At 49.4% G+C, this 27,707-nt stretch overlaps 1 protein-coding gene across 1 annotated transcript in view; it reads right to left on the reverse strand.

The window, feature by feature from the left end:
• Positions 1 to 13,591: 13,591 nt before the first annotated feature.
• LOC139275315 (uncharacterized) overlaps positions 13,592 to 27,707 on the reverse strand; it is a 33,306-nt gene continuing 19,190 nt past the window's right edge. The window contains exon 4 of the mRNA XM_070892607.1: positions 13,592 to 16,929. Within this exon, the coding sequence (XP_070748708.1) occupies positions 15,744 to 16,929 (1,186 nt within the window). The 3' untranslated portion in view covers positions 13,592 to 15,743. The remainder of the gene's footprint in view (positions 16,930 to 27,707) is intronic.

The raw sequence follows: 27,707 nt of genomic DNA on the forward strand, positions 1-27,707 counted from the left end.
GGCGGGTAAGTGGAGCTGAGTCCACGGCCAGATCAGCCATGATCTTGTTGAATGGCGGAGCAGACTCGAGGGGCTAGATGGCCTACTCCTGTTCCTAATTCTTATGTTCTTATGACCCGGGGCGCAAGGAGAGGACAGGGAGGTCACAGGCGTCTGTGAACCTGCCCGACACTAGGAGCAACGGCAAAGGCCCCAAGAGCAAGTAACTTGCGCCAACCGGGTTCCCACTGCCAGCACTGGGCACCACGCTGCCACCAGACTACCTGGACACCATCCAGCAGTTCTGGTACTAGTTTGTCCTCATGCACCGGTGCTGACCCCAGCACTGACTCCAAGTATATTCCAAGTATGTACCTCACCATTCAAATGTACATGCCTCACCATGGTACCACGAATGCAATACTGTAAATGCAAATGTTTTATTGGACTTGAATGTATATGAATGTAATGAGCCAACGGCACCATCTGTATTTGGGGGGAGGGGGGAGGGGGAAGAATGGAGTGGTCAAGGACACACACAAACAGCAACCACCAGCACTCTACTGCCAACAAAACACCAACCACTCACCCAAGATGGAAATGACCCTTCAAGGGTCAACCAGATAGAGCTAAGCCCAGAGAGCAGTCAATGCAGAGGCGATTTGTACTAAAGGCTTGGGAGAGAGTGATGTCATGTATCCTACATGGTTACTGCTTGTACTATTACAAAATGTGCCACCAGAGGGCACAGCAATGGGAGACTTGTAGGTTACCTGTACAGGTATGCCAGGTCTAGTATAAAAGGCAGGCCACCAGGTGTGATCCTCACTCTGGAGTTACATTCAATGGACTAAGGTCACTACAGTTCAAGTACAACACACTGCCTCATGGAGTCATTATCAGAGCATCTAAAGACATAACAGATAGAGCCTCGATTTAACGTCTCATCCGAAAGAGACACTCTTTGAGGAGGGTGTGTTCATCCTGCATGGATCTTTTAATCTTCTCATCATCTGTCCTGATTCTCTCTTCCTCTGCTGCATTTTAAACTCACATTGTGGGAGTCACAGTACGGCCCAGTATAGGGAGGGCTGAATGTTCAGTGCACAGTACGGCCTAGTATAGGGAGGGCTGGATGTTCAGTGCACAGTACGGCCTAGTATAGGGAGGGCTGGATGTTCAGTGCACTGTACGGCCTAGTATAGGGAGGGCTGGGTGTTCAGTGCACAGTACAGCCTAGTATAGGGAGGGCTGGATGTTCAGTGCACTGTACGGCCTAGTATAGGGAGGGCTGGGTGTTCAGTGCACAGTACAGCCTAGTATAGGGAGGGCTGAATGTTCAGTGCACAGTACGGCCTAGTATAGGGAGGGCTGGATGTTCAGTGCACAGTACGGCCTTGTATAGGGAGGGCTGGGTGTTCAGTGCACAATACAGCCTAGTATAGGGAGGGCTGAATGTTCAGTGCACAGTACGGCCTAGTATAGGGAGGGCTGGATGTTCAGTGCACAGTACGGCCTAGTATAGGGAGGGCTGGATGTTCAGTGCACAGTACGGCCTAGTATAGGGAGGGCTGGATGTTCAGTGCACAGTACGGCCTAGTATAGGGAGGGCTGAATTTTCAGTGCACAGTACGGCCTAGTATAGGGAGGGCTGGATGTTCAGTGCACAGTACGGCCTAGTATAGGGAGGGCTGAATGTTCAGTGCACAGTACGGCCTAGTATAGGGAGGGCTGAATGTTCAGTGCACAGTACGGCCTAGTATAGGGAGGGCTGGATGTTCAGTGCACAGTACGGCCGAGTATAGGGAGGGCTGGGTGTTCAGTGCACAGTACGGCCTAGTATAGGGAGGGCTGGGTGTTCAGTGCACAGTAAGGCCTAGTATAGGGAGGGCTGAATGTTCAGTGCACAGTACGGCTTAGTATAGGGAGGGCTGAATGTTCAGTGCACTGTACGGCCTAGTATAGGGAGGGCTGAATGTTCAGTGCACAGTACGGCCTAGTATAGGGAGGGCTGGATATTCAGTGCACAGTACGGCCTAGTATAGGGAGCACTGAATGTTCAGTGCACAGTACAGCCTAGTATAGGGAGGGCTGAATGTTCAGTGCACAGTAAGGCCAAGTATAGGGACTACTGAATGTTCAGTGCACAGTACATCCTAGTATAGGGAGGGCTGAATGTTCAGTGCACAGTACAGCCTAGTATAGGGAGCACTGAATGTTTAGTGCACAGTACAGCCTAGTATAGGGAGGGCTGAATGTTCAGTGCACAGTACAGCCTAGTATAGGGAGCACTGAATGTTCAGTGCACAGTACGGCCTAGTATAGGGAGCACTGAATGTTCACTGCACAGTATGGCCTAGTATAGGGAGGGCTGAATGTTCAGTGCACAGTAAGGCCAAGTATAGGGACTACTGAATGTTCAGTGCACAGTACATCCTAGTATAGGGAGGGCTGAATGTTCAGTGCACAGTACAGCCTAGTATAGGGAGCACTGAATGTTTAGTGCACAGTACAGCCTAGTATAGGGAGGGCTGAATGTTCAGTGCACAGTACAGCCTAGTATAGGGAGCACTGAATGTTCAGTGCACAGTACGGCCTAGTATAGGGAGCACTGAATGTTCACTGCACAGTATGGCCTAGTATAGGGGTCATGTATCCTACATTGCTACTGTTGGTACTATCACAAGGTGTGCCACCAGAGGGCAGTGGGATACTTGCAGGTTACCTGTACAGGTGTGCCTGGCCTAGTATGGCCACCAGGTGTGGTCCTCACTCTGGAGTTATCAATAAAGGACTAAGGTCACTACAGTTCAAGTACAACACATTGTCTCGTGGAGTCATTATCAGAGCATCCAAAGACATAACAACTGGCGATGAGATTATGGACCTTCACGCGAAAACGGCTACCTTTGGTACGTTGCAGCAGTTCGCCGATGGTGATGATTGGGACGCCTTTGTGGAGAAGCTCGACCATTTATTCACAGCAAACGACCTGGCAGGAGATGACCCGGCCACACTGGCTGATAAGCGCAGAGCTATCCTGCTAACCAGTTGTGGGGCCCACCATCTCTGGCCTCATCAGGGACTTGCTGGCACCAGCGAAGACAATGACCAAGACGTATGAGGAGCTCGTAACCCTGATCCAAGAACAACTCAAGCCCAAGGAGCGCATGCTCACAGCCAGACACCGGTTCTACACCCACCGACAGCCCAAAGGCCAGGAAATCGCGAAATATGCTGCAGATCTCAGGAGGCTGGTGGCACCGTGTGATTTCGGCAATCACTTCACTGAAGCACTCGGGACATTTTTGTCTTTGGAGTCGGCCATGAGCGCCTCCTTCACAGGCTACTATCTGCTGATACCACAGTCACACTGCAGAAGGCCATCTCTGTGAGCCAGGCATTCGTGACCTCGACCTGCGGCTCTAGGCAGATGTCTCACCCTCAGGACTCAAACCCGGCAAGTACTGTGCACAGAGTGGCACCTTTTAGAGGCTGGACTGTAGAACGCGAACTTTCCAAGGGAAGAGAGAACAGGCCATCGAGGCCCTTAACTCAGAGTTCGCCGAGGGGGGCTAATCGAGTAGCACCATGCTGGTGTTGCGGAGGGAATCACAGGGCTCACCAGTGCCGCTTTAGAAACATAGAAAATAGCTGCAGGAGTAGGCCATTCGGCCCTTCTAGCCTGCACCGCCATTCAATGAGTTCATGGCTGAACATTCAACTTCAGTACCCCATTCCTGCTTTCTCGCCATACCCCTTGATCCCCCTAGTAGTAAGGACCTCATCTAACTCCTTTTTGAATATATTTAGTGAATTGGCCTCAACAACTTTCTGTGGTAGAGAATTCCACAGGTTCACCACTCTCTGGGTGAAGAAGTTCCTCCGCATCTCGGTCCTAAATGGCTTACCCCTTATCCTTAGACTGTGACCTCTGGTTCTGGACTTCCCCAACATTGGGAACATTCTTCCTGCATCTAACCTGTCTAACCCCGTCAGAATTTTAAATGTTTCTATGAGGTCCCCTCTCATTCTTCTGAACTCCAGTGAATACAAGCCCAGTTGATCCAGTCTTTCTTGATAGGTCAGTCCCGCCATCCCGGGAATCAGTCTGGTGAACCTTCGCTGCACTCCCTCAATCGCAAGAATGTCCTTCCTCAGGTTAGGAGACCAAAACTGTACACAATACTCCAGGTGTGGCCTCACCAATGCCCTGTACAACTGTAGCAACACCTCCCTGCCCCTGTACTCAAATCCCCTCGCTATGAAGGCCAACATGCCATTTGCTTTCTTAACCGCCTGCTGCACCTGCATGCCAACCTTCAATGACTGATGTACCACGACACCCAGGTCTCTTTGCACCTCCCCTTTTCCTAATCTGTCACCATTCAGATAATAGTCTGTCTCTCTGTTTTTACCACCAAAGTGGATAACCTCACATTTATCCACATTATACTTCATCTGCCATGCATTTGCCCACTCACCTAACCTATCCAAGTCGCTCTGCAGCCTCATAGCATCCTCCTCGCAGCTCACACTGCCACCCAACTTAGTGTCATCCGCAAATTTGGAGATACTACATTTAATCCCCTCATCTAAATCATTAATGCACAGTGTAAACAGCTGGGGCCCCAGCACAGAACCTTGCGGTACCCCACTAGTCACTGCCTGCCATTCTGAAAAGTACCCATTTACTCCTACTCTTTGCTTCCTGTCTGACAACCAGTTCTCAATCCATGTCAGTACACTACCCCCAATCCCATGTGCTCTAACTTTGCACATCAATCTCTTGTGTGGGACCTTGTCGAACGCCTTCTGAAAGTCCAAATATACCACATCAACTGGTTCTCCCTTATCCACTCTACTGGAAACATCCTCAAAAAATTCCAGAAGATTTGTCAAGCATGATTTCCCTTTCACAAATCAATGCTGACTTGGACCTATCATGTCACCTCTTTCCAAATGCACTGCTATGACATCCTTAATAATTGATTCCATCATTTTACCCACTACCGATGTCAGGCTGACCGGTCTATAATTCCCTGTTTTCTCTCTCCCTCCTTTTTTAAAAAGTGGGGTTACATTGGCTACCCTCCACTCCATAGGAACTGATCCAGAGTCAATGGAATGTTAAAGACTATATGTGTAAAGGCTGCAGCACAAAGGGCCACCTCCAGCGAATGTGTAAGAGAAATATGACTCACTGTGTTGATGAAGAGTTTACAGATGGTCACAAATCCAGCGCAGATTATGAAGCGATAGTCAGAGAAGCAGCTCAGCCCCACGATGAGGTGTGTGGCATGTTTATCTGCACCACCGAGTGTTCCCAGTTGAGGATAGAAGTCGAGATAAACGGCGTTCCAGTCTTCATGGAAGTGGACACGGGGGCGAGCCAGTCAGTGATGGATCAAAAAGCCTTTGAGAAGCTATGGGACAATCAGACTGAACGACCCGAGTTGGCCCCGGTTCAGACAAAGCTGTGAACCTACACCGATGAACATATCCCAGTGGTTGGTAGTGTGAATGTAAAGGTACTACATGATGGCGCGGTGCACAAGTTACCCCTGTGGATTGTTGCAGGTGATGGACCAAAGCTACTCGGCAGAAGGTGGGTGGAGAAGATCCAGTGGAAGTGGGAAGACTTCACCCCTCCAGCGATCGAAGCCCTCTGCGCTCAGAGACAAAGCAAGCCCCCACCTGAGGGTAGACCCGGCACCAGAGAGCAGACCAGCACAGCACCCGAGGCACAGACCGCTCAGCACGACTGCATGGAGATGATCCAGCTGGGACGACCTGAGCGCACCTTCCAGGCTCCAGTGGCAAGACTCCGGAGGAAGAAAATCGGATCCAGAGGCGACTTCCCAGCTTCGGAGGCAGAACCCGGGGAGAAGAGGATCACCGCAGTTGACATCATGGATGGAGGAAAGATGGCGCCCAAACCACAAGGTGCAGCGCTGAAGGAAAAGATGGCGGCGGCCAGACCACGAGGTGCAGCGCTGATGGAGCAACACGTGGTACCAAACGGAGAAGATGATTGGGGTAAAGATAGCAAGGCTCTCTTAAAGGAGACCAGCAACCCACCACACTTAAAGAGACAGTTCCACACACTCAAGCAATGTAATAGCAAAGGTGAGTTAAAGATAAAATGTGTAACTGACGATCAGAGTTGTGTATATGCAATAAGCAAGGAAAAGTCGCGCGATTGCGATCATGTAAAATGTGTAAATGATGATCAGAATTGTCTACATGCAATAAGGAAGGAAAAGTTGCGCGATCGGGATCAGAGCTACAGGTTATTCACAGTTACTAATGAAACGTTGTGCGATGGAGGATTTCAACTGCATACAGCCAATGCAGCAGGCAAACACCCATCGGGAGCACACAGGTCCAGCGAGCTACCCAATGCTGTATCCTGCGTCCCTGGGACCAGGGTGATGCACCACGGAGTGGGGCCACAAGCAGCCGACACACACGAGCTGCAGAACAAGCGATCTCAGAAGGGCAACAGCACCGGTATCAATACCCTGCCCCCGATTGGCTCCACCTCTCAGGCACCCAATGGCACCAACCGCCACAAGCCTGAAAGAGCAAACTGTGCTAAGGCGCAGCCCCCAGGCACCATCGTCACCAAGACCATACCCAGAAATGAAGGGTCACCCGCTACAATCCTTCCAAATGGGACTGGGACCAGCCAGGATCTCAAACCAAACAATGCCCAGGCTAGCGTGTCAGCAGTTCCCTGTGTACTGCAAGACGCTAGCTAGTCAGGGAGCAGCAGTGACCCAGGGCACAAAGAAAGGACAGGGAGGTCACAAGCGTCTGTGAACCTGCCCGACGCTAGGAGCAACAGCAACAGCCCCGAGAGCAGGTAACTTGAGCCAACCAGGTTCCCACTGCCAGCACTGGACACCACGCCACCACCAGACTACCTGGTCACCATCCAGCAATCGCTTGTCCTTTCGCACCGGTCACCGATCACCAGTACGTATCGATAATGTATCTCACCAGTCTAACGTACTTGTCTCACAACTGAACCACAAATGTAATGCAAACTTGTTTTTCTGAACTTGAATGTATATGAATGCAATGAGCCTCTGGCATAATCTAAAGGTGCGGGGGGCGGGGGGTGCGGGGATCAATGGGGGGGAGAGAATGGAGTGGTCAGGGACACACACAAACAGCAACCACCAGCACTCTACTGCCAACGAAACACCAACCACTCACCCAAGATAGAAACGACCCGCCAAGGGTCAACCAGATAGAGCTAAGCCCAGAGCACAGCCAATGCAGAGGCGATTTACACTAAACGCTTGGGGGAGAGTGATGTCATGTATCCTACATGACTACTGTTGGTACTATCACACAGTGTGCCACCAGAGGGCACAGCAGTGGGAGACTCGTAGGTTACCTGTACAGGTGTGCCTGGCCGAGTATAAAAGGCAGGCCACCAGATGTGATCCTCACTCTGGAATTATCAATAAAGGACTAAGGTCACTACAGTTCAAGTACAACACATTGTGTCGTGGAGTCATTATCAGAGCATCCAAAGACATAACAATAGGGAGGACTGGATGTTCAGTGCACAGTGCAGTCCGGGCAGCACTCAACAGTGCTCAAAGCACGATAGAGATTGTGACAAAAAAATAATGTCATGTATGTACATGCTATTTGTAGCCACCAGATGGTGTCATTGTTGGAGGCCACTAAGCAGCACGCACATGGCGATGGTCTGGTATAAAAGGCCAGCCATTTTGTGAGTCAGACACTTTGGGCCATAATAAAGCAGAGCCAAGGTTGTACCTTGTTCAGTTAAACAGTTCTTAGTTTGTACCTTTATTGCTTACCTAACATTTGGCGACGAGAATACAAGAACCTTTGTTTGCAAAATGAGCACGATTGGATTTTTAGAGCGATTCGTGGAGGGAGAAGATTGGGCAGACTTTGTGAGCCGTTTGAACCAGAACTTCGTGGCCAACAAAATGAAGGGGGTCGACGATGCAGATCGGCACCGGGTCGTGTTCCTCACTGTGTGCGGTTCAAAGATCTATGGTCTGATAAAGAATCTACTCATGCCCAGAGAAAACGTACAAGGAGTTGTGTACATTGGTACGGGAGCACCTCAAGCCAGACGATGACATCATCATCTCGAGACACAGATTTTATACACACGTTCGATCGGAGGGCCAGAGCGCGGCGGAATTCGTTGCCGACCTGAGACGTCTAGCAGGACCGTGCAAGTTCGGGGCTGTGTTTGCAGACATGCTGCGGGACTTCTTTGTTATTGGTATCAACCACGAGGTGATCCAGCGCAAACCTCTGGCGGTGGAGGAGCTGAATTTAAAAAAGGGCCATCCAGATCGCTCAATCATGTGTGACGACGGACAGGAATCTAAAGCAAATAGCGGTGAAGAACCGAACCTCGGCAAGTACTGTAAATGCGATTGATTTGGCGTTCGGCAGAGCGGCACATGGCAGGGTCTACCCGACTGCGTTCGCAGAACCTGTGGCTGCCCAAAGTCCGTCAGCGGGAATGTATCTGACTTCTCCGTGTTGCCATTGTGGGGGAAATCTCCGGCACCAGCAGTGCTGATTTAAGCAATATAGTTGCAAAGACTGTCTGAGAGTGAGACATCTCCAGCACAGATGAGCAAGCGTGCTGTGACACACCACATGGAAGATGAGAGTTAGACTAGCGCGGATCTGGATACGCAATCCGAGATGCCAGAGGAGGAAGTGTATGGACTGTACTCTTTCATAACAAAGAGTAAACCAATTTTGATTAATGTGAAGTTTAACGGGATACCGGTATCGATGGAACTGGACATGGGGGCGAGTCAATCGATCATGAACAAGAGGGCATTTAATAAGCTGTGGGATACTGAGACTGTGCCGATTGACGCACAGCTACGGACATATACAAAGGAAATCATTCCGGTGCTAGGCAGCGCCACAGTAGTCGTGACCCACAAAGATTCGGAGAACAGGTTGCCACTCTGGATTGTCCCGGCATTGTCATGATGAAGGCAATTGCCAGGTCACACGTTTGGTGGCCAGGGATTGATGCAGACCTGGAACTTTGTGTTCGCAGGTGCAGCACGTGTGCCCAGCTGGGCAATGCGCCCAGGAGAGCCCCCTTTAGCCCCTGGTCCTGGCCCGCCAAGCCATGGTCACGTATCCATGTGGACTACGCAGGTCCTTTCATGGGTAAAATGTTTTTGGTTGTAGTAGACGCCTACTCCAAATGGATCGAGTGTGACATTCTCAATTCAAGCACATCCTCTACCACGGTAGAAAGTCTACAGGCAATGTTCGCCGCCCATGGTCTACCGGGCGTCTTGGTTAGCGACAATGGCCCGTGCTTTACAAGCATTGAGTTCCAGGACTTCATGGCAGGAAATGGTATCAACCATGTCAGAATGGCACCGTTTAAGCCGGCCTCAAATGGCCAGGCGGAATGAGCAGTGCAGATAATCAAACAGGGGATGCTCAGAATCCAAGGGGGTTCCCTACAAAACCGGTTATCACGCCTCCTGTTGGCCAATAGATCCCGACCACACTCACTCACAGGGGTTCCACCCGCAGAGCTGCTAATGAAAAGGACGCTCAAAATCAGGTTATCCCTTATACACCCCACCATGAAAGAAATTGTTGAGAGCAGGCGCTGGTCACAATGTGACTACCATGACAGGAATGCGAGGGCACGATGTATTGATGTCAATGACCCTGTCTTTGTCCTCAACTACGCTGCAGGGCCCAAATGACTTGCAGGTACTGTGATTGCCAAAGAGGGGAATAGGGTTTCTGGTAGTTAAACTTACCAATGGACAAATCTGCTGCAAACACATGGATCAAACAAAAAGGAGATTCAGCAACCCCATAGAAGAAGCAGAGGAATAACACGATGTAGAGTTCACTCCACCACAGGTGACCGAACACCGGAACCAAGTGGAGGAGAGCCCAGTCACTGTGGACAGTCCGGACAGGCCTGAGGCACCGCAAACAGCAGACACTCAGGCCAGCGCCCAACAACCGGGGCCCCAACTCAGGCGCTCTACAAGGGAGCGTAAACCACCAGAGAGACTTAACCTGTGATCCCAATAAGGAGGGGGGTGAGGTGATGTCATGTATTCAACTGTCATTGTAACCCATGTATAAACTGACCTAAGTTGTACACCTTGAGAACACTGACCACTAGGTGGTGAACTTGTGGGTGACACGCCTAACCTGGACTTTCAGGTATAAAGGGGACGCTCCACCCACCTTCATCAATTCAGTGCTGGCAAATAAAGGTAACTGGTCACAGAGTGACCGTCTCTCTAGTATGGGCCTCGTGTGCCTTTGTACTGTATAGTAAGGACATATTAGACTGTGAGGCCCAGGCTGAGCCCTGTTAATGCCAAGCTGCGCACGTACACCAAAGAACTGATAAAGGTGATTGGCAGTGCACAAATTAATGTATCATACAACGGTGCGGTTCACGTGTTACCACTGTGGATTGTTCCAGGCAATGGCCCAACGCTGTTTGGCATGAGCTGGTTGGAGAAAATCAGATTACGACTGGAACGACATAAAGGCGTTGTCATCGGAGGAAGATACATGTGCCCAAGTATGGAGCAAGTTCCCCTCGCTGTTTGAACCCGGTATCAGCAACTTCACGGGAGCCAAGGTGCAGATCCACATGGACTCAGATTCAAGACCCGTCCATCATAAAGCTCAGGCAGTGCCGTATATGATGAGGGAGAAGGTCGAAATTGAACTGGACAGACTCCAGCATGAAGGGATCATATCACCAGCTGAATTTAATGAATGGGCCAGCCCCATTGTTCCTGTGCTGAAAAGTGATGGCACAGTCAGAATCTGTGGAGACTACAAGGCTACGGTCAACAGGGTTTCGAAACAGGATCAGTACCCTTTACTGAAGGCTGATGACTTGTTTGCGACGCTAACCGGAGGGAAGTCATTCACAAAACTGGACTTGACGTCGGCCTATATGATGCAGGAGTTGGTCGAGATGTCGAAGAGACTTGCGTGCATTAACACACACGAAGGACTGTTTATTTACCACAGGTGCCCGTTTGAAATTCGCTCGGCTGCAGCAATATTCCAGAGGAAAATGGAAAGTCTACTGAAGTCCGTTCCCAGAACCGTCGTGTTCCAAGATGACATTCTGGTCACTGGTCGTGACTCCAAGGAACATCTGAACAACCTGGAAGAGGTTCTACTGCGTTTGGAGAGAGTGGGACATAGACTGAAACGCTCGAAGCGCGTCTTCATGTCACCGGAGGTCGAATTCCTCGGGAGGAAAATCGGCGCTGATGGCATCAGACCGACTGACGTGAAAACCAAGGCCATCAAGAATGCACCCAAGCCACAGAACGTGATGGAGCTGCGTTCGTTTCTGGGTCTACTCAACTACTTTGGTAACTTCCTACCTAAATTGAGCACCTTACTTGAACCACTGCACATGCTATTTAGAAAAGGCAAAAACTGGGTGTGGGGCACATTGCAAGACAGAGTTTTCGAGAAAGCCACCCTTCTGCTTTGCTCGAACAAGCTGCTGGTACATTATGACCCATGTAAACGTTGGCCTGTGACGCATCGCCATATGGAATTGGTTGCGTGTTACAACAAGCCAATGAGTCGGTGAAACTTCAACCTGTCACGTATGGATCAAAAAGTTTGTCTAAAGCAGAAAGAGCCTACAGCATGGTAGAAAAAGAAGCTTTAGCGTGTGTGTATGGTGTTAAAAAGATGCATCAATACCTGATCGGTCTGATGTTTGAATTAGAGATAGATCACAAGCCGCTCATTTCATTGTTTTCTGAGAGCAAAGGTATCAATACCAAAGCTTCATCTTGTACCCAAAGGTGGGTGCTGACATTATCTGCCTATGATTATGTCATTCACCACAGACCTGGCACAGAGAACTGTGCCGATGCTTTGAGCCGGTTGCCGTTGCCCACACCGGAGGTAGAAACACCACAACCGACGGATCTAATGTTAATCATGGATGCTTTTGAGAGTGAAGGTACCCCTGTCACGGCTCAACAAGCTAAGACCTGGACCAGCCAGGACCTGATATTATCGGTGGCAAAGGGTTGCATCCTTAAAAGGGATTGGTCTGCCATACCTAAGCAAATGTGCGAGGAGGCCAAACCGTACATTCGTCGCAAGGGCGAACTGTCTATTCAAACAGATTGCATATTGTGGGGGCAATTGTGTTGTAATGCCTAAGAAAGGGAGAGAGGTTTGTGCGTGAGTTACACAGCACACATCCCTGTATAGTGATGATGAAGGACATCGCCAGGTCCCATGTATGGTGGCCAGGAATTGATTCTGAGCTTGAAGCATGCATGCATCAGTGCAACACCTGCATGCAGCTCAGCAAAGCACCAGCGGAATCGCCGCTGAGTCTGTGATCATGGCCATCCAAACCTTGGTCCAGGATCCATGTAGATTTTGCCCTTCCTGGGCAAGATGTTTTTAGTGGTGGTGGATGCTTCTTCGAAGTGGATAGAATGCATAATCATGTCACGTCCATGGCAACCATAGAGAATCTCAATGTCATGTTCGTGACACGTGGTCTGCCTGACATAGTGGTGAGCGATAATGGGCCGTGCTTCACCAGTCAGGAGTTTCAGGAGTTTGTAAAACTTAATGGCATAAAACATGGAAGGTCAGCACCATTCAAGCCTGCATTCAACGGGCAAGCAGAACGTGCAGTACAAATTATCAAGCAAAGCATGAGGAGAGTAACCCAAGGGTCACTGCAGACCCGCTTGTCCCGCATACTGCTGAGTTACAGGACAAGATCCCACACACTCACAGGGGTCTCACCTGCTGAACTCATGATGAAAAGAGGTCTTAAGACCAAGTTATCTCTTGTACACCCGGATTTAAGTAATCATGTTGAATACAGAAGACAGCGTCAACAAGGGTACCACGATCGCGCAACTGTGTCACACGAGATTCTGTTAATGATCCTGTATATGTGTTGAATTATGGTCAAGGTCCCAAATGGATCACTGGTATGGACATGGCCAAGGAGGGCAACAGAGTATTTGTTATTAAGCTCAATAATGGGCAAACTTGCAGGAAACACATGGATTAAACAAAGCTGAGGCACGCAGACGAGCCAGAGCATCGGACGAAGAAACTGTCGACAACCAACCAACCTACCAGCAGCCTTCAGTGGACTCAAGAGTCATCAGAGAACCCGGAATTTTCATCACAGACCTGTTCAATAAAAATGGACTTGCAATTCCTGACATGGCCACTGCCATCCCCAACAAATCAGTCATCCAGCCATCAGCCACAACAGACTCTGCACACTCACCCAAGGCTGGAATCGAACTAAGGCGGCCAACCTGGGAGCGTAAAGCACCAGACCGTCTCAACCTGTGAAAGACTGTGATAAGATCTCAGAGGGGGGGGTATTGTCATGTATGTACATTCTGTTTGTAGCCACCAGATGGCGTCATTGTTGGAGGCCACTGAGCAGCATGCACATGGTGCTGCTCTGGTATAAAAGGCCAGTCATTTGGAGAGTCAGGCACTTTGGGCCTAAATAAAGCAGAGCCAAGATTGTACCTTGTTCAGTTAAACAGTTCTCAGTTTGAATCTTTATTGCATACATAACAAATAGTAACACAGGAAAAGACTGTGGCAACAGGACGTGGTTACAGTCACAAGGCTTTTTATATATTACTGATTAATTTTTGTAAAACTCACATAACAAGAAAGGAGTAATAAATGATGAAATATTCTACATGTAGTATGATGGGTAGATAGCATTCAGTCCCATATTCGGGATGTGGGCATCGCTGGCATTTATTGCCCATCCCTAATTGCCCCTTGAGAAGGTGGTGGTGAGCCGCCTTCTTGAACCGCTGCAGTCCGTGTGGTGAAGGTGCTCCCACAGTGCTGTTAGGGAGGGAGTTCCAGGATTGTGACCCAGCGACGATGAAGGAACGGCCGATATATTTCCAGGTCAGGATGGTGTGTGACTGGGAGGGGAACGTGGAGGTGGTGGTGTTCCCATGTACCTGCTGCCCTTGTCCTTCTAGGCGGTAGAGGTCGCGGGTTTGGGAGGTGCTGCCGAAGAAGCCTTGGCGAGTTGCTGCAGTGCATCTTGTAGACGGTGCACACTGCAGCCAGGGGGCGCCGGTGGTGGAGGGAGTGAGTGTTGAGACTAGAGGACATAGTTTCTATCTATCTACCCTATCAAATCTCTTTATCTATCTAAACATCTCTATTAGTTAATCCCTCAACTTTCTAAACTCAAGGGAATATAAGCCAATTTTAACAAGGATGCACAGGGGCCATTCTGCCCCTCGATTCTGTTCCACCATTCAATAAGATCACGGCTGATCGATATCTCAACTCCATCTACCCACCTTGGTTCCATAACCCTTAATCCCCATACCCAACAAAAATCCATCATTCCCAGTTTTGACATTTCCAGTTGACCCCCGACCTCAACAGCTTTTTGAGGAGAGAGTTCCAGATTCCCAGCAGCCTTTGTGTGAAGACGTGCTCCCTGACATCACCCTGAACGGCCGGGCTCTAATTTTAAGGTCCTGCCCCTTGTTCTGGACTCCCCCCACCAGAGGGAACAGTTTCTCTCGATCCACCCGATCGAATCCTGTTATCATCGTAAACCCCTCGATCAGATCGTCCCTCAATCTTCTACACTCGAGGGATACAGGCCCAGTCTGTGCAGCCTGCCCTCGGGATTTAACCCTTTCAGCCCCGGTATCATCCTGGGGGACCTGCTCTACTCCCCCTCAGAGGGTAATATACCCTCCCCGAGGGGCGGGGCCTGGGACTGGATGCACTGACTCTGAATGGGACCCTCTCCTTCCTCAGCACCGCACTGGGAGTGGCAGCCTGGATTCTGGGCTCAAGTCTCTGGAGTGGGGCTTGAACCCGCGACCTATGGGTCCAGAAGGCGAGAGTGATACCCAGCGAGCAGCTGAGGCAGGGTCGGTACGTCAGGGGCCTGGACATAGTGGATAGTAAGGGTCTATTTCCTTTGGTGGAGGGGGCTATTACAAGGGGGAATAGTTTTAAGGTGGTTGGTGGAAGGTTTAGAGGGGATTTGAGGGGAGGCTTCTTTAGGCAGAGGGTTGTGGGGGTCTGGAACTCGCTGCCTGGAAGAGTGGTGGATGCAGAAACCCTCACCACTTTTAAGAGATGGTTGGATGGGCACTTAAAGTGCAGTAACCTGCAGGGTTACGGACCTAGAGCTAGTAATTGGGATTAGACTGGATAACCTTTTGTTGGCTGGCGCAGATATAATGATAAGTACTGCAGGGAATAGAATACGGCCAGGGTGATCTCCTGGACTAGTGTCGATCGCTTGGATGGGTTGGAGAGGAATTTTCCCAGATTTGTTTCCCTAAATTGGCCTGGGTTTTTATCTGGTTTTTGCCTCTCCCAGGAGATCGCATGCCTCCGGTTGGGGTGGGGTGTAGAATGTTTCAGTATAAGGGGTGTCGCAGTTGTATGAGATGGACTGGTTGGGCTAGGTGCTCTTTACCTGTCCGCCATTGTTCATTGTTCATAGGTTTATATGTATCCTTCAGGGCTGCTGACCGAGGGCCGTGCGGCTCTTTGTCGGCCGGTGTGGACACGATGGGCCGAAGTGACCTTTTTCTGAGCTATAAATTTCTGTGTTTCTATGTATCTATGTCAGAGGGAGTTGGGGGGCCCACCATTAACCAAGTCCTGTTTCCCAACCCTCTCCACCCTCTGCAGACATGTCATTCAGTCTTCGAGTCGCTCACCCACTTCAGTACTCTCTCAGTATCTGCTGCCAGGTTCTGTAAGATACTGTTGAGCATCCTGTGAGTGGTGGCGAATCCAATTCCTCCTGACGCCACCGAGCCAAATAGTGGGATACCGCGGATGAAATATTCACCCGTCATCATCACAACACCGGCACTGTTGGACATGAGTTTGTAAAGAAGGGGTATGCTGAAATTCTTGGCGTTGGGCGAACGTATTTGGGCTTTCAAGCTCTCCATTGGCTTCTCAATCTCACGGGACATTCTCTCGAGAGATTCATCATCAAGCCCAAAAGACTTGTAGTAACTGGACAAGTATCTGCGCAATATTCCGAAATCGCACGCAATCCCCAATCCTGGAATGGGAGTCGCTGCCACCACGGATGATACCAATGCTGTCTTCCAAATCTCCATGCTCAGAGAATTCCTCTTCTTCTCAATGATCTGGGAACAGAACACGGTCAGGGGCCTGAGCAACGCTTGTTTCCTGAACTTAGGCAGTTCCCTCTGTAAGGTCTCCCGGAGCTGCGGGAAGTCATATTCCGTGAACTTCAAGGTGGACACCAAGAAGACCTGTGGGGATGTCATACCTTGCTTCTCCAAACACTGCACACAATCTTCCCTCATCACTGCCAGCACTGCCTGGCTAGCCTTCCCTGCCCGCTGGGATGCTTCCATGTCGGTGTCGATCTTGGTGCGGACAAAGTAGAAGGTGGCGCCCCTCTCCTGCACCCACCTGGCCAGCTGGCCGTGATTCTCTTTGAAGCGCTCGGAGGCCGCGATGATGAAGAAGTCACATCTGTCGAAGCCCACCCACTCCCTGTACTTGGCCAATGGGAAGTTGCCTGTCCCCAATCCCGGCAGGTCCCAGATCTTCACGTTGGGGAAGGTCGGGTGGGGGTAGCTGGTGGGCACCATTGTGGTCTCTGTCACCCCGGTGGGAGCAGCTCCCTCCTGGTCATCAGCCATGCCGCGGATTGCGTTGACCAGCGAGGATTTGCCAGCTCCCGTCTCCCCGGTAACACCGATATTCACTGTTAGCTGCTCACCCGATTGCAGGCGTGCTGAGATTTTAGAGACAACTTCAGGGAGTCCGCCTGACTCAAAAGCTTTGCCCATATCCTCCCGCTCTTCCTTGCTAATGCGTTCAAATATTTCACATCTGCAGATGTAAAAACGTACACAGTAACTGCACGGACAAAGTCAACCGAAACCGCCAAGTGAGACAGGTTTACAAACCCACGTCACAACAACTGCTTTTTATTCATTCTCGGGCTGCGGGCATCGCTGGCAAGGCTGGCATTTATTGCCCATTCCTAATCGTCCCTATTTAAAAAAAGAGGCAGACAGAAAGCAGGAAACTATAGACCAGTTAGCCTAACATCTGTCGTTGGGAAAATGCTGGAGTCCATTATTAAGGAAGCAGTAGTGGGATATTTGGAAAAGCATGATTCAATCAAGCAGAGTCAGCGTGGTTTTATGAAAGGGAAATCATGTTTGACAAATTTGCTGGAGTTCTTTGAGGATGTAACGAGCAGGGTGGATAAGGGGGAACCAGTGGATGTGGTGTGTTTGGATTTCCAGAAGACATTCGATAAGGTGCCACCATAAAAGGTTACTGCACAGGATAAAAGTTCACGGGGTTGGGGGTAATATATTAGCATGGATTGAGGATTGGTTAACTGACAGAAAACAGAGAGTCGGATAAATGGGTAATATTCAGGTTGGCAACCAGTAACTAGTGGGGTGCCGCAGGGATCAGTGCTGGGACCCCAACTATTTACAACCTATATTAATGATTTGGATGAAGGGACCGAGTGTAATGTAGCCAAGTTTGCTGATGATACAAAGATGGATGGGAAAGCAAATTGTGAGGAGGACACAAATAATCTGCAAAGGGATATAGACAGGCCAAGTGAGTGGGCAAACATTTGGCAGATGGAGTATAATGTGGGAAAGTGTGAGGTTATCCATTTCGGCAGTAAAAATAGAAAAGCAAATTAGAATTTAAATGGAGAAAAATTGCAAAGTGCTGCAGTACAGAGGGACCTGGGGGTCCTTGTACATGAAACACAAAAGGTTAGTATGCAGGTACAGCAAGTGATCAGGAAGGCAAATGGAATGTTGGCCTTTATTACAAGGGGGATAGAGTATAAAAGCAGAGAGAATTCCTGCTACAACTGTACAGGGTATTGGTGGGCTACACCTGGAGTACTGCGTACAGTTTTTGGTCTCCGTATTTAAGGAAGGATATACTTGCATTGGAGGCTGTTCAGAGAAGGTTCACTAGGCAGATTCTGGAATTCAGGGGGTTGACTTATGAAGATAATTTGAGTAGGTTGGGCCTATACACATTGGAGTTCAGAAGAATGAGAGGTAATTGTATTGAGACATATAAGATAATGAGGGGGCTCGACAAAGTGGATGCAGAGAGGATATTTCCACTCATAGGGGAAACTAAAACTAGGGGACTGTTCTGTATGTAACTATGTAATACTTGCCACCAGAGGGCGCGACTGCTGGAGTCCTAATGGTCACCTGCACACATGTGCAGGGCCAGTATAAAAGGTTGGCTGCCATGTTGTTTAGCCACTCTGGAGTTGTAATAAAGAAGACTAAGGTCACATTAAGTTTAGCTCACAGTACTCAGCCTCGTGGAGTTCTTCTATACTCAACAATTGGCGACGAGTAACAGAATACGAACCTTCACGCAACCATGGCTGCCGTTGGAATATTGGAGAGATTCATACAGGGTGATGATTGGGAAGCCTTTGTCGAGCGTCTCGACCAGTACTTCGTGGCCAACGAGCTGGAAGGAGACACTAATGCGGTCAAGCGCAGGGAGGTTCTCCTCACCGTCTGTGGGCCTAAAATATACGGCCTCACCAAGAATCTGCTCGCACCGACAAAACCAATGGAGGAGGAATATACAGAGTTGTGCATGCTAGTTCGGGACCATCTCAAGCTGAAAAAGAGTATATCCATGTCCAGATATCGTTTTTACACACACCATCGCTCCGGGGGCCAGGACGTGGGGGATTATGTCACAGACCTGAGACAGCTCGTGGGACCTTGCGATTTTGAAGCTGCATTGGGGCAAATGCTGCGGGACTTTTTCGTGCTGGGCATCAGCCACGAGGTCATTCTTCGAAAGCTGCTGGCTGCCGAAACCCTAGACCTGAGCAGGGCCATCGCGATCGCCCAGGCATGCATGGCCATGACGATAACACCCAACAGATATCTTCTCAACATCGAAGCTCACCGGCAAGTACTGTGCATAAAATGATGTCGCTAGCAGGCCGAACTGCATATGGCAGGGCCTATACATCTGCGGCTGCAAGACCTGTGATGACTCAGAGTCCGCCATCGGGGATGAATGTGAATCCATTAGCACCGTGTTGGTGCTGCGGGGTAATCATCGGGCCTATCAATGTCGAATCAAGCACTATGTGTACAAAGGCTGTGCAACGATGGGGCACCTCCAGCGAATGTGCAAACGTGCTGCGACATACCACGTGGCAGAGGATGATCGATCCGGTGCGGATCACACAGCACAGGCAACTCAACCTGAGGAAGAAGTGTATGGGGTACATACCTTCACCACCAAGAGACCTCCTATAATGCTGAAAGTCAAATTAAATGGAGTTCCAGTATCCATGGAGTTGGACATGGGGGCGAGTCAGTCAATAATGAGCCAGAAGGCTTTCGAGAAACTGTGGGGCAATAACGCACAAAGGCCCAAACTGAGCCCGATTAATGCAAAGCTGCGTACCTACACCAAAGAGCTCATACCAGTCATTGGAAGTGCGACAGTGAAGGTATCGTATCATTGTGGATTGTTCCAGGCAATGGCCCAACGCTGTTCGGCAGATGTTGGCTATAAAAGATTAGATGGCATTGGAACGACATCAAAGCACTATCTTCAGTGGATGACGCCTCGTGTGCTCAAGTGCTGAGCAAGTTTCCCTCGCTATTCGAACCAGGCATCGGCTACTTCACAGATCCATCTGGGCCCCGATGCACGGCCCGTCCATCACAAGGCTCGGGCGGCTCTGTACATGATGAGGGAGAAAGTCGAGATCGAACTGGACAGACTCCAACGCGAAGGAATCATATCACCAGGCGAGTTCAACAAGTGGGCCAATCCAATTGTTCCAGTGTTGAAAAGCGATGGCACGGTTAGAATCTGCGGAGACTACAAGGTAACGATTAACCGACTCACTACAGGACCAGTACCCGCTGCCCAAGGCTGATGACCTGTTCGCAACCAAGTTGGACCTAACCACCGCCTACATGACACAGGAGCTGGCTGAATCTTCGAAAAGACTTGACGTGCATCAACACACACAAAAGACTGTTTATATACCACAGGTGCCCTTTTGGGATTTGCTCTGCTGCAGCCATTTTCCAGAGAAACATGGAGAGTTTGCTGAAATCTGTTTCTCGCACCTTTGTGTTTCAAGACGACACCCTGATCACTGGTCGTGACATCATCGAACATCTACACAACCTGGAAGAGGTTCTAAGTCGCATAGACAAAGTGGGACTCAGGCTGAAATGCTCCAAGTGTGTTTTCCTGGTGCCAGAAGTCGAATTTTTGGGGAGAAAGATTGCAACAGACAGCAGACAGCATCAGGTCCACAGACTCAAAGACAGAGGCCATCAAGAATGCATCCAGATCACAGAATGTGATGGAGCTGCGCTCGTTCCTGGGACTCCTCAACTATTTTGGTAACTTTCTACCCGGGTTGAGCACGTTGTTAGAGCCTTTGCACATGTTGCTACGTAAGGGTGATGACTGGGTTTGGGGCAAATCTCAAGACACAGCCTTTGAAAAGGCCAGGAACCTGCTATGTTCAAATAAATTGCTTGTACACTATGACCTATGTAAAAGTTTAGTGCTAGCTTGTGACGCCTCATCGTACGGGGTCGGTTGTGTGTTACAGCAAGCCAATGTATCGGGCAACCTCCAACCGGTTGCATACATGTCTAGAAGTCTGTCTAAGGCTGAGAGAGCCTACACTATGGTCGAGAAAGAAGCATTAGCATGTGCATATGGGGTTAAGAAAATGCACAAATACGTATTTGGACTTCGGTTTGAGCTTGAAACTGACCACAAGCCGCTCATTTCGCTGTTTTCAGAAAGCAAAGGTATAAACACCAATGCTTCATCCCGCATTCAAAGATGGGCACTAACATTGTCCGCCTTTGACTATGTTATCCGCCACAGACCAGGCACGGAGAACTGTGCTGATGCTCTCAGCCGGCTACCATTACCCACCACTGGGGTGGAAATGGCGCAGCCCGCAGACTTGTTTCTGGTCATGGATGCGTTTGAGAGCGAGGGGTCACCCGTCACTGCTCACCAGATCAGGACCTGGACCAGCCAGGATCCTGTGCTATCACTTGTAAAAAGTTGCGTCCTAAATGGGAACTGGTCGGCCATTCCTAGGGAAATGCAAGATGAAATAAAGCTGTTTCACTGACGCAAAGATGAAATGTCCATCCAGTCGGATTGTCTCTTATGGGGTAATCGCGTGGTTTTGCCAAAAAAAGGCAGGGAAACGTTCATACGCGACCGACACAGTACCCACCCAGGCATAGTCATGATGAAGGCTATAGCCAGGTCGCATGTTTGGTGGCCCGGCATTGACTCGGACTTTGAGTCATGCATACACCAGTGCAACACATGCTCACAACTGAGCAATACACCAAGGGAGGGTCCATTGAGTCTGTGGTCATGGTCCTCCAAAACGTGGTCCAGGATCCACATAGATTTTGCTGGCCCCTTTCTAGGAAAGATTATTTAGTAGTTTTGTACGCTTACTCCAAATGAATTGAATGCGTAATCATGTCATCCAGCACATCCACTGCCACCACTGAAAGCGTCCAGGCTATGTTCACCATCCATGGCTTGCCCGACATCCGTGTCAGCGACAACTGACCGTGTTTCACCAGCTCAGAATCAACGAGTTTATGACCCGCAATGGCATCAAGCATGTTGGGGAGCAGGGAGATCGAGGCGGCCTACAAAAGGCCTAGTATCGATGAGAGGCTTGGGAGTTCGTGAGTTGGCGAGAGGAGGAGCGGGGAGATCGAGGAGGCCCAGCCGGTGCAACTGCAGCAGGGAGGCAAAAAAGAAGTAGAAAGAAATCGAAAGGTGACGTCACAGCCAAGGAAGTAAGCGGTAAGTGATTGGCTGGTGATTGGTGAGTAGCTTTTCTTTTTTCTTTTCTATATCAATAAGTAACCGTTAGCATTGTTGTTGCCAAATTAAGTTTATCTAAGGGTTAAGTCATGGCAGGACAGCTCGGACATGTGTTATGCTCCTCCTGTAATATATAGGAAGTCAGGGACGCTTCCGGTGTCCCTGATGACTACGTGTGTGGGAAGTGTATCCGCCTGCAGCTCCTGACGGACCGCATTGCGGCACTGGAGCTGCAGGTGGATGAACTCTGGAACATGCACGATGCTGAGAATGACGTGAATAGCACGTTTAGTGAGTTGGTCTTACCGCAGGTAAAGGGTACACAGCCAGATAGGGGATGGGTGACCAACAGGAAGAGCAGTGGAAGGAAGGTAGTGCAGGGGTCCCCTGCGGTCATCCCTCTGCAAAACAGATACACTGCTTTGGGTACTGTTGAGGGGGATGACTCATCAGGGGAGGACAGCAGCAGCCAAGTTCATGGCACCATGGGTGGCTCTGCTGCACAAAAGGGCAGGAAAAAGAGTGGGAGAGCGATAGTGATAGGGGATTCAATTGTAAGGGGAATAGATAGGCGTTTCTGCAGCCGCAACCGAGACTCCAGGATGGTATGGTGCAAGGGTCAAGGATGTCTCGGAGCGGGTGCAGGACATTCTGAAAAGGCAGGGTGAACAGCCAGTTGTCGTAGGTAAAAAACGGAATGAGGTCCTACAAGATGAATTTAGGGAGCTAGGAGCTAAATTAAAAAGTAGGACCTCAAAAGTAGTAATCTCAGGATTGCTACCAGTGCCACGTGCTAGGCAGAGTAGGAATCGCAGGATAGCTCAGATGAATACGTGGCTTGAGCAGTGGTGCAGCAGGGAGGGATTCAAATTCCTGGGACATTGGAACCGGTTCTGGTGGAGGTGGGACCAGTACAAACCGGACGGTCTGCACCTGGGCAGGACTGGAACCAATGTTCTAGGGGGAGTGTTTGCTAGTGCTGTTGGGGAGGAGTTAAACTAATATGGCAGGGAGATGGGAACCTATGCAGGGAGACAGAGGGAAATAAAATGGAGGCAGAAGCAAAAGATAGAAAGGGGAATAGTAAAAGTGCAGGGCAGAGAAACCCAAGGCAAAAACAAAAAGGGCTACATTACTGCAAAATTCTAAACCGGCAAAGTGTGTTAAAAAGCCTGAAGGCTCTGTGCCTCAATGCGAGGAGTATTCGGAATAAGGTGGATGAATTAACTGCGCAGATAGCAGTTAACGGATATGATGTAATTGGCATCACGGAGACATGGCTCCAGGGTGACCAAGGCTGGGAACTCAACATCCAGGGGTATTCAACATTTAGGAAGGATAGACAGAAAGGAAAAGGAGGTGGGGTGGCGTTGCTGGTTAAAGAGGAAATTAATGCAATAGTAAGGAGGGACATTAGCCTGGATGACGTGGAATCGGTATGGGTGGAGCTGCGGAATACCAAAGGGCAGAAAACGCTAGTGGGAGTTGTGTACAGACCACCAAACAGTAGTAGTGAGGTTGGGGACAGCATCAAACAGGAAATAAGGGATGTGTGCAATAAAGGTACAGCAGTTATCATGGGCGACTTTAATCTACATATAGATTGGGCTAACCAAACTGGTAGCAATGCGGTGGAGGAGGATTTCCTGGAGTGTATTAGGGAAGGTTTTCTAGACCAATATGTCGTGGAACCAACTAGAGAGCTGGCCATCCTAGACTGGGTGATGTGTAATGAGAAGGGACTAATTAACAATCTTGTTATGTGAGGCCCCTTGGGGAAGAGTGACCATAATATGGTAGAATTCTTTATTAAGGTGGAGAGTGACACAGTTAATTCAGAAACTAGGGTCCTGAACTTAAGGAAAGGTAACTTCGACGGTATGAGGTGTGAATTGGCTAGAATAGACTGGCAAAGGATACTTAAAGCGTTGACGGTGGATAAGCAATGGAAAACATTTAAAGATCACATGGATGAACTTCAGCAATTGTACATCCCTGTCTGGAGTAAAAATAAAATGGGGAAGGTAGCTCAACCGTGGCTAACGAGAAATTAAGGATAGTGTTAAATCCAAGGAAGAAGCATATAAATTGACTAGAAAAAGCAACAAACCTGAGGACTGGGAGAAATTTAGAATTCAACAGAGGAGGACTAAGGGTTTAATTAAGAGGGGGAAAATAGAGTACGAGAGGAAGCTTGCAGGGAACATAAAAACTGACTGCAAAAGCTTCTATAAATATATGAAGAGAAAAAGATTAGTGAAGACAAATGTAGGTCCCTTGCAATCGGATTCGGGTGAATTTATAATGGGGAACAAAGAAATGGCAGACCAATTGAACAGGTACTTTGGTTCTGTCTTCACGAAGGAAGACACAAATAACCTTCCCGATGTACAAGGGGTCCGAAGGTCTAGTGAGAAGGAGGAACTGAAGGATATCCTTATTGTGAACCTGTGGAATTCTCTGCTGCAGAAAGTTGTTGAGTCCAGTTCACTGGATATATTCAAAAGCGAGTTAGATGTGGCTCTTACGGCTAAAGGGATCAGGGGGTATGGAGAGAAGGCAGAAAGATAGAAACATAGAAAATAGGTGCAAGAGTAGGCCATTCGGCCCTTCAAACCTACACCGCCATTCAATAAGATCATGGCTGATCATTCACCTCAGTACCCCTTTCCTGCTTTCTCTCCATACCCCTTGATCCCTTTAGCCGTAAGGGCCATATCTAACTCCCTCTTGAATATATCCAGTGAATTGGCATCAACAACTCTCGGCGGCAGGGAATTCCACAGGTTAACAACTCTCTGAGTGAAGAAATTTCTCCTCATCTCAGTCCTAAATGGCCTACCCCTTATCCTAAGACTGTGTCCCCTGGTTCTGGACTTCCCCAACATCGGGAACATTCTTCCCGCATCTAACCTGTCCCATCCCATCAGAATCTTATACGTTTCTATGAGATCCCCTCTCATCCTTCTAAATTCCAGTGTCTAAAGGCCCAGTTGATCCAGTCTCTCTTCATATGTCAGTCCAGCCATCCCTGGAATCAGTCTGGTGAACCTTCGCTGCACTTCTTCTATAGCAAGAACGTCCTTCCTCAGATTAGGAGATCAAAACTGAACACAATATTCCAGGTGAGGCCTTACCAAGGCCCTGTACAATTGCAGTAAGACCTCCCTGCTCCTATACTCAAATCCCCTAACTATGAAGACCAATATGCTATTTGCCTTCTTCACCGCCTGCTGCACCTGCATGCCAACTTTCAATGACTGATGTATCCAATGAACTGGTATCAACAACTCTCTGCGGGAATTCCACAGGTTAACAACTCTCTGAGTGAAGAAGTTCCTCCTCATCTCAGTCCTAAATGGCTCACCCCTTATCCTAAGACTGTGTCCTCTGGTTCCAGACTTCCCCAACATCAGGAACATTCTTTCTGCATCTAACCTGTTCCAGGTGAGGCCTCACCAAGGCCCTGTACAACTGCAGTAAGACGTCCCTGCTCCTATGCTCAAATTCCCTTGCTATGAAGGCCAACATATCATTTGCCTTCTTCACCGCCTGCTATACCTGCATGCCAACCTTCAATGACTGATGTACCATGACACCCAGGTCTCGCTGCACCTCCCCTTTTCCTAATCTGCCGCCATTCAGATAATATTCTGCCTTCATGTTTTTGCCCCCAAAGTGGATAACCTCACATTTATCCACATTATACTGCATCTGCCATGCATTTGCCCACTCACCTAACCTGTCCAAGTCACCCTGCGGCCTCTTAGCGTCCCCCTCACAGCTCACACCGCCACCCAGTTTAGTGTCATCTGCAAACTTGGAGATATTACACTCAATTCCTCATCTAACTCATTAATATATATTGTAAAGAGCTGGGATCCCAGCACTGAGCCCTGCGGCACTCCACTAGTCACTACCTGCCATTCTGAAAAGGACCCGTTAATCCTGACTCTCTGCTTCCTGTCTGCCAACCAGTTCTCTATCCACGTCAGTACATTACCCCCAATACATGTGCTTTGATTTTCCAGTTCATAGGAACTGATCCAGAGTCAATAGACTGTTGGAAAATTATCACCAATGCATCCACTATTTCTCGGGCCACTTCCTTAAGTACTCTGGGCCCTGGGGATTTATCGGCCTTCAATCCCGTCAATTTCCCTAACACAATTTTCCACCTAATAAGGATATCCTTAAGTTCCTCCTTCTCACTAGACCTTCGGACCCCTTGTACATCGGGAAGGTTATTTGTGTCTTCCTTCGTGAAGACAGAACCAAAGTACCTGTTCAATTGGTCTGCCATTTCTTTGTTCCCCGTTATAAATTCACCTGAATCCGACTGCAAGGGACCAACATTTGTCTTCACTAATCTTTTTCTCTTTACATATCTATAGAAGTTTTGCAGTCATTTTTTATGTTTCTGGCAAGCTTCCCCTAGTACTCTATTTTCCCCCTCCTAATTAAACCCTTTGTCCTCCTCTGCTGTATTCTAAATTTCTCCCAGTCCTCTGGCTTGCTACTTTTTCTGGCTAATTTGTATGCCTCTTCCTTGGATTTAACACTATCCTAAATTGGAGGGGAACGTGGAGGTGGTGGTGTTCCCACACGCCTGCTGCCCTTGTCCTTCTAGGGGGTAGAGGTCGCGGGTTTGGGAGATGCTGCCGAAGAAGCCTTGGCGAGTTGCTGCAGTGCATCTTGTAGATGGTACACACTGCAGCCACGGTGCGCCGGTGGTGGAGGGAGTGAGTGTTGAAGGTGGTGGATGGGGGGCCGATCAAGCGGCTGCTTTGTCCTGGATGGTGTCGAGCTTCTTGAGTGTTGTTGAAGCTGCAACTCATCCAGGCAAGTGGAGAGTGTTCCATCACACTCCTGACTTGTGCCTTGTAGATGGTGGGAAGGCTTTGGGGAGTCAGGAGGTGAGACACTCGCCACAGAATACCCAGCCTCTGACCCGCTCTTGTTGCCACAGTATTTATGCGGCTGGTCCAGTTAAGTTTCTGGTCAATGGTGACCCCCAGGATGTTGATGGTGGTATTTCTCCAGCTCTTTGAGGTGTCTACTGTATATGGTCCACGTCTCTGAGCCATACAGGAGACTGAAGCTATTGGGACAGGTGACCGGAAGCCTGGTCAAAGAGGGGTGTTTTAAGGAGGGTCTTAGAGGAGGTGGCGAATCCGAGGGTGTTCGGGAGGGAGCAAGGCCCAGATATTGGGGCCTCGGTCCCTACGGCAATGGTGCAACGAGGCCAGAGATAAAGGATTGCTGAATTCAGAGGGGTGGGAGGGGTTACAAGTGGGAGGGGTTACATGTGGGAGGGGTTACAGGTGGGAGGGAGTTACAGGGTGGGAGGGAGTTACAGGGTGGGAGGGGTTACAGGGTGGGAGGGGTTACATGTGGGAGGGGTTACATGGTGAGAGGGAGTTACAGGGTGGGAGGGAGTTACAGGGTGGGAGGGGTTACAGGGTGGGAGGGGTTACATGTGGGAGGGAGTTACAGGGTGGGAGGGGTTACAGGGTGGGAGGGGGTTACAGAGACCGTAAGGGAGGGCGAGAATTTTCAATTCGAGGCATTTGGGGACCAGGAGCCAATGTAGGTCAGTGAGCACAGTGGGTGATGGGTGAGCGGGACTCGGTGCGAGTTAGGACACGGGGCACAGGGGGTGATGGGTGAGCGGGACTGGGTGCGAGTTAGGACACGGGGCAGTGAGCACAGGGGGTGAGGGGTGAGTGGGA

Source organism: Pristiophorus japonicus, chromosome 10 (genome assembly GCF_044704955.1).
Source record: "Pristiophorus japonicus isolate sPriJap1 chromosome 10, sPriJap1.hap1, whole genome shotgun sequence".
Taxonomy (NCBI): domain Eukaryota; kingdom Metazoa; phylum Chordata; class Chondrichthyes; family Pristiophoridae; genus Pristiophorus; species Pristiophorus japonicus.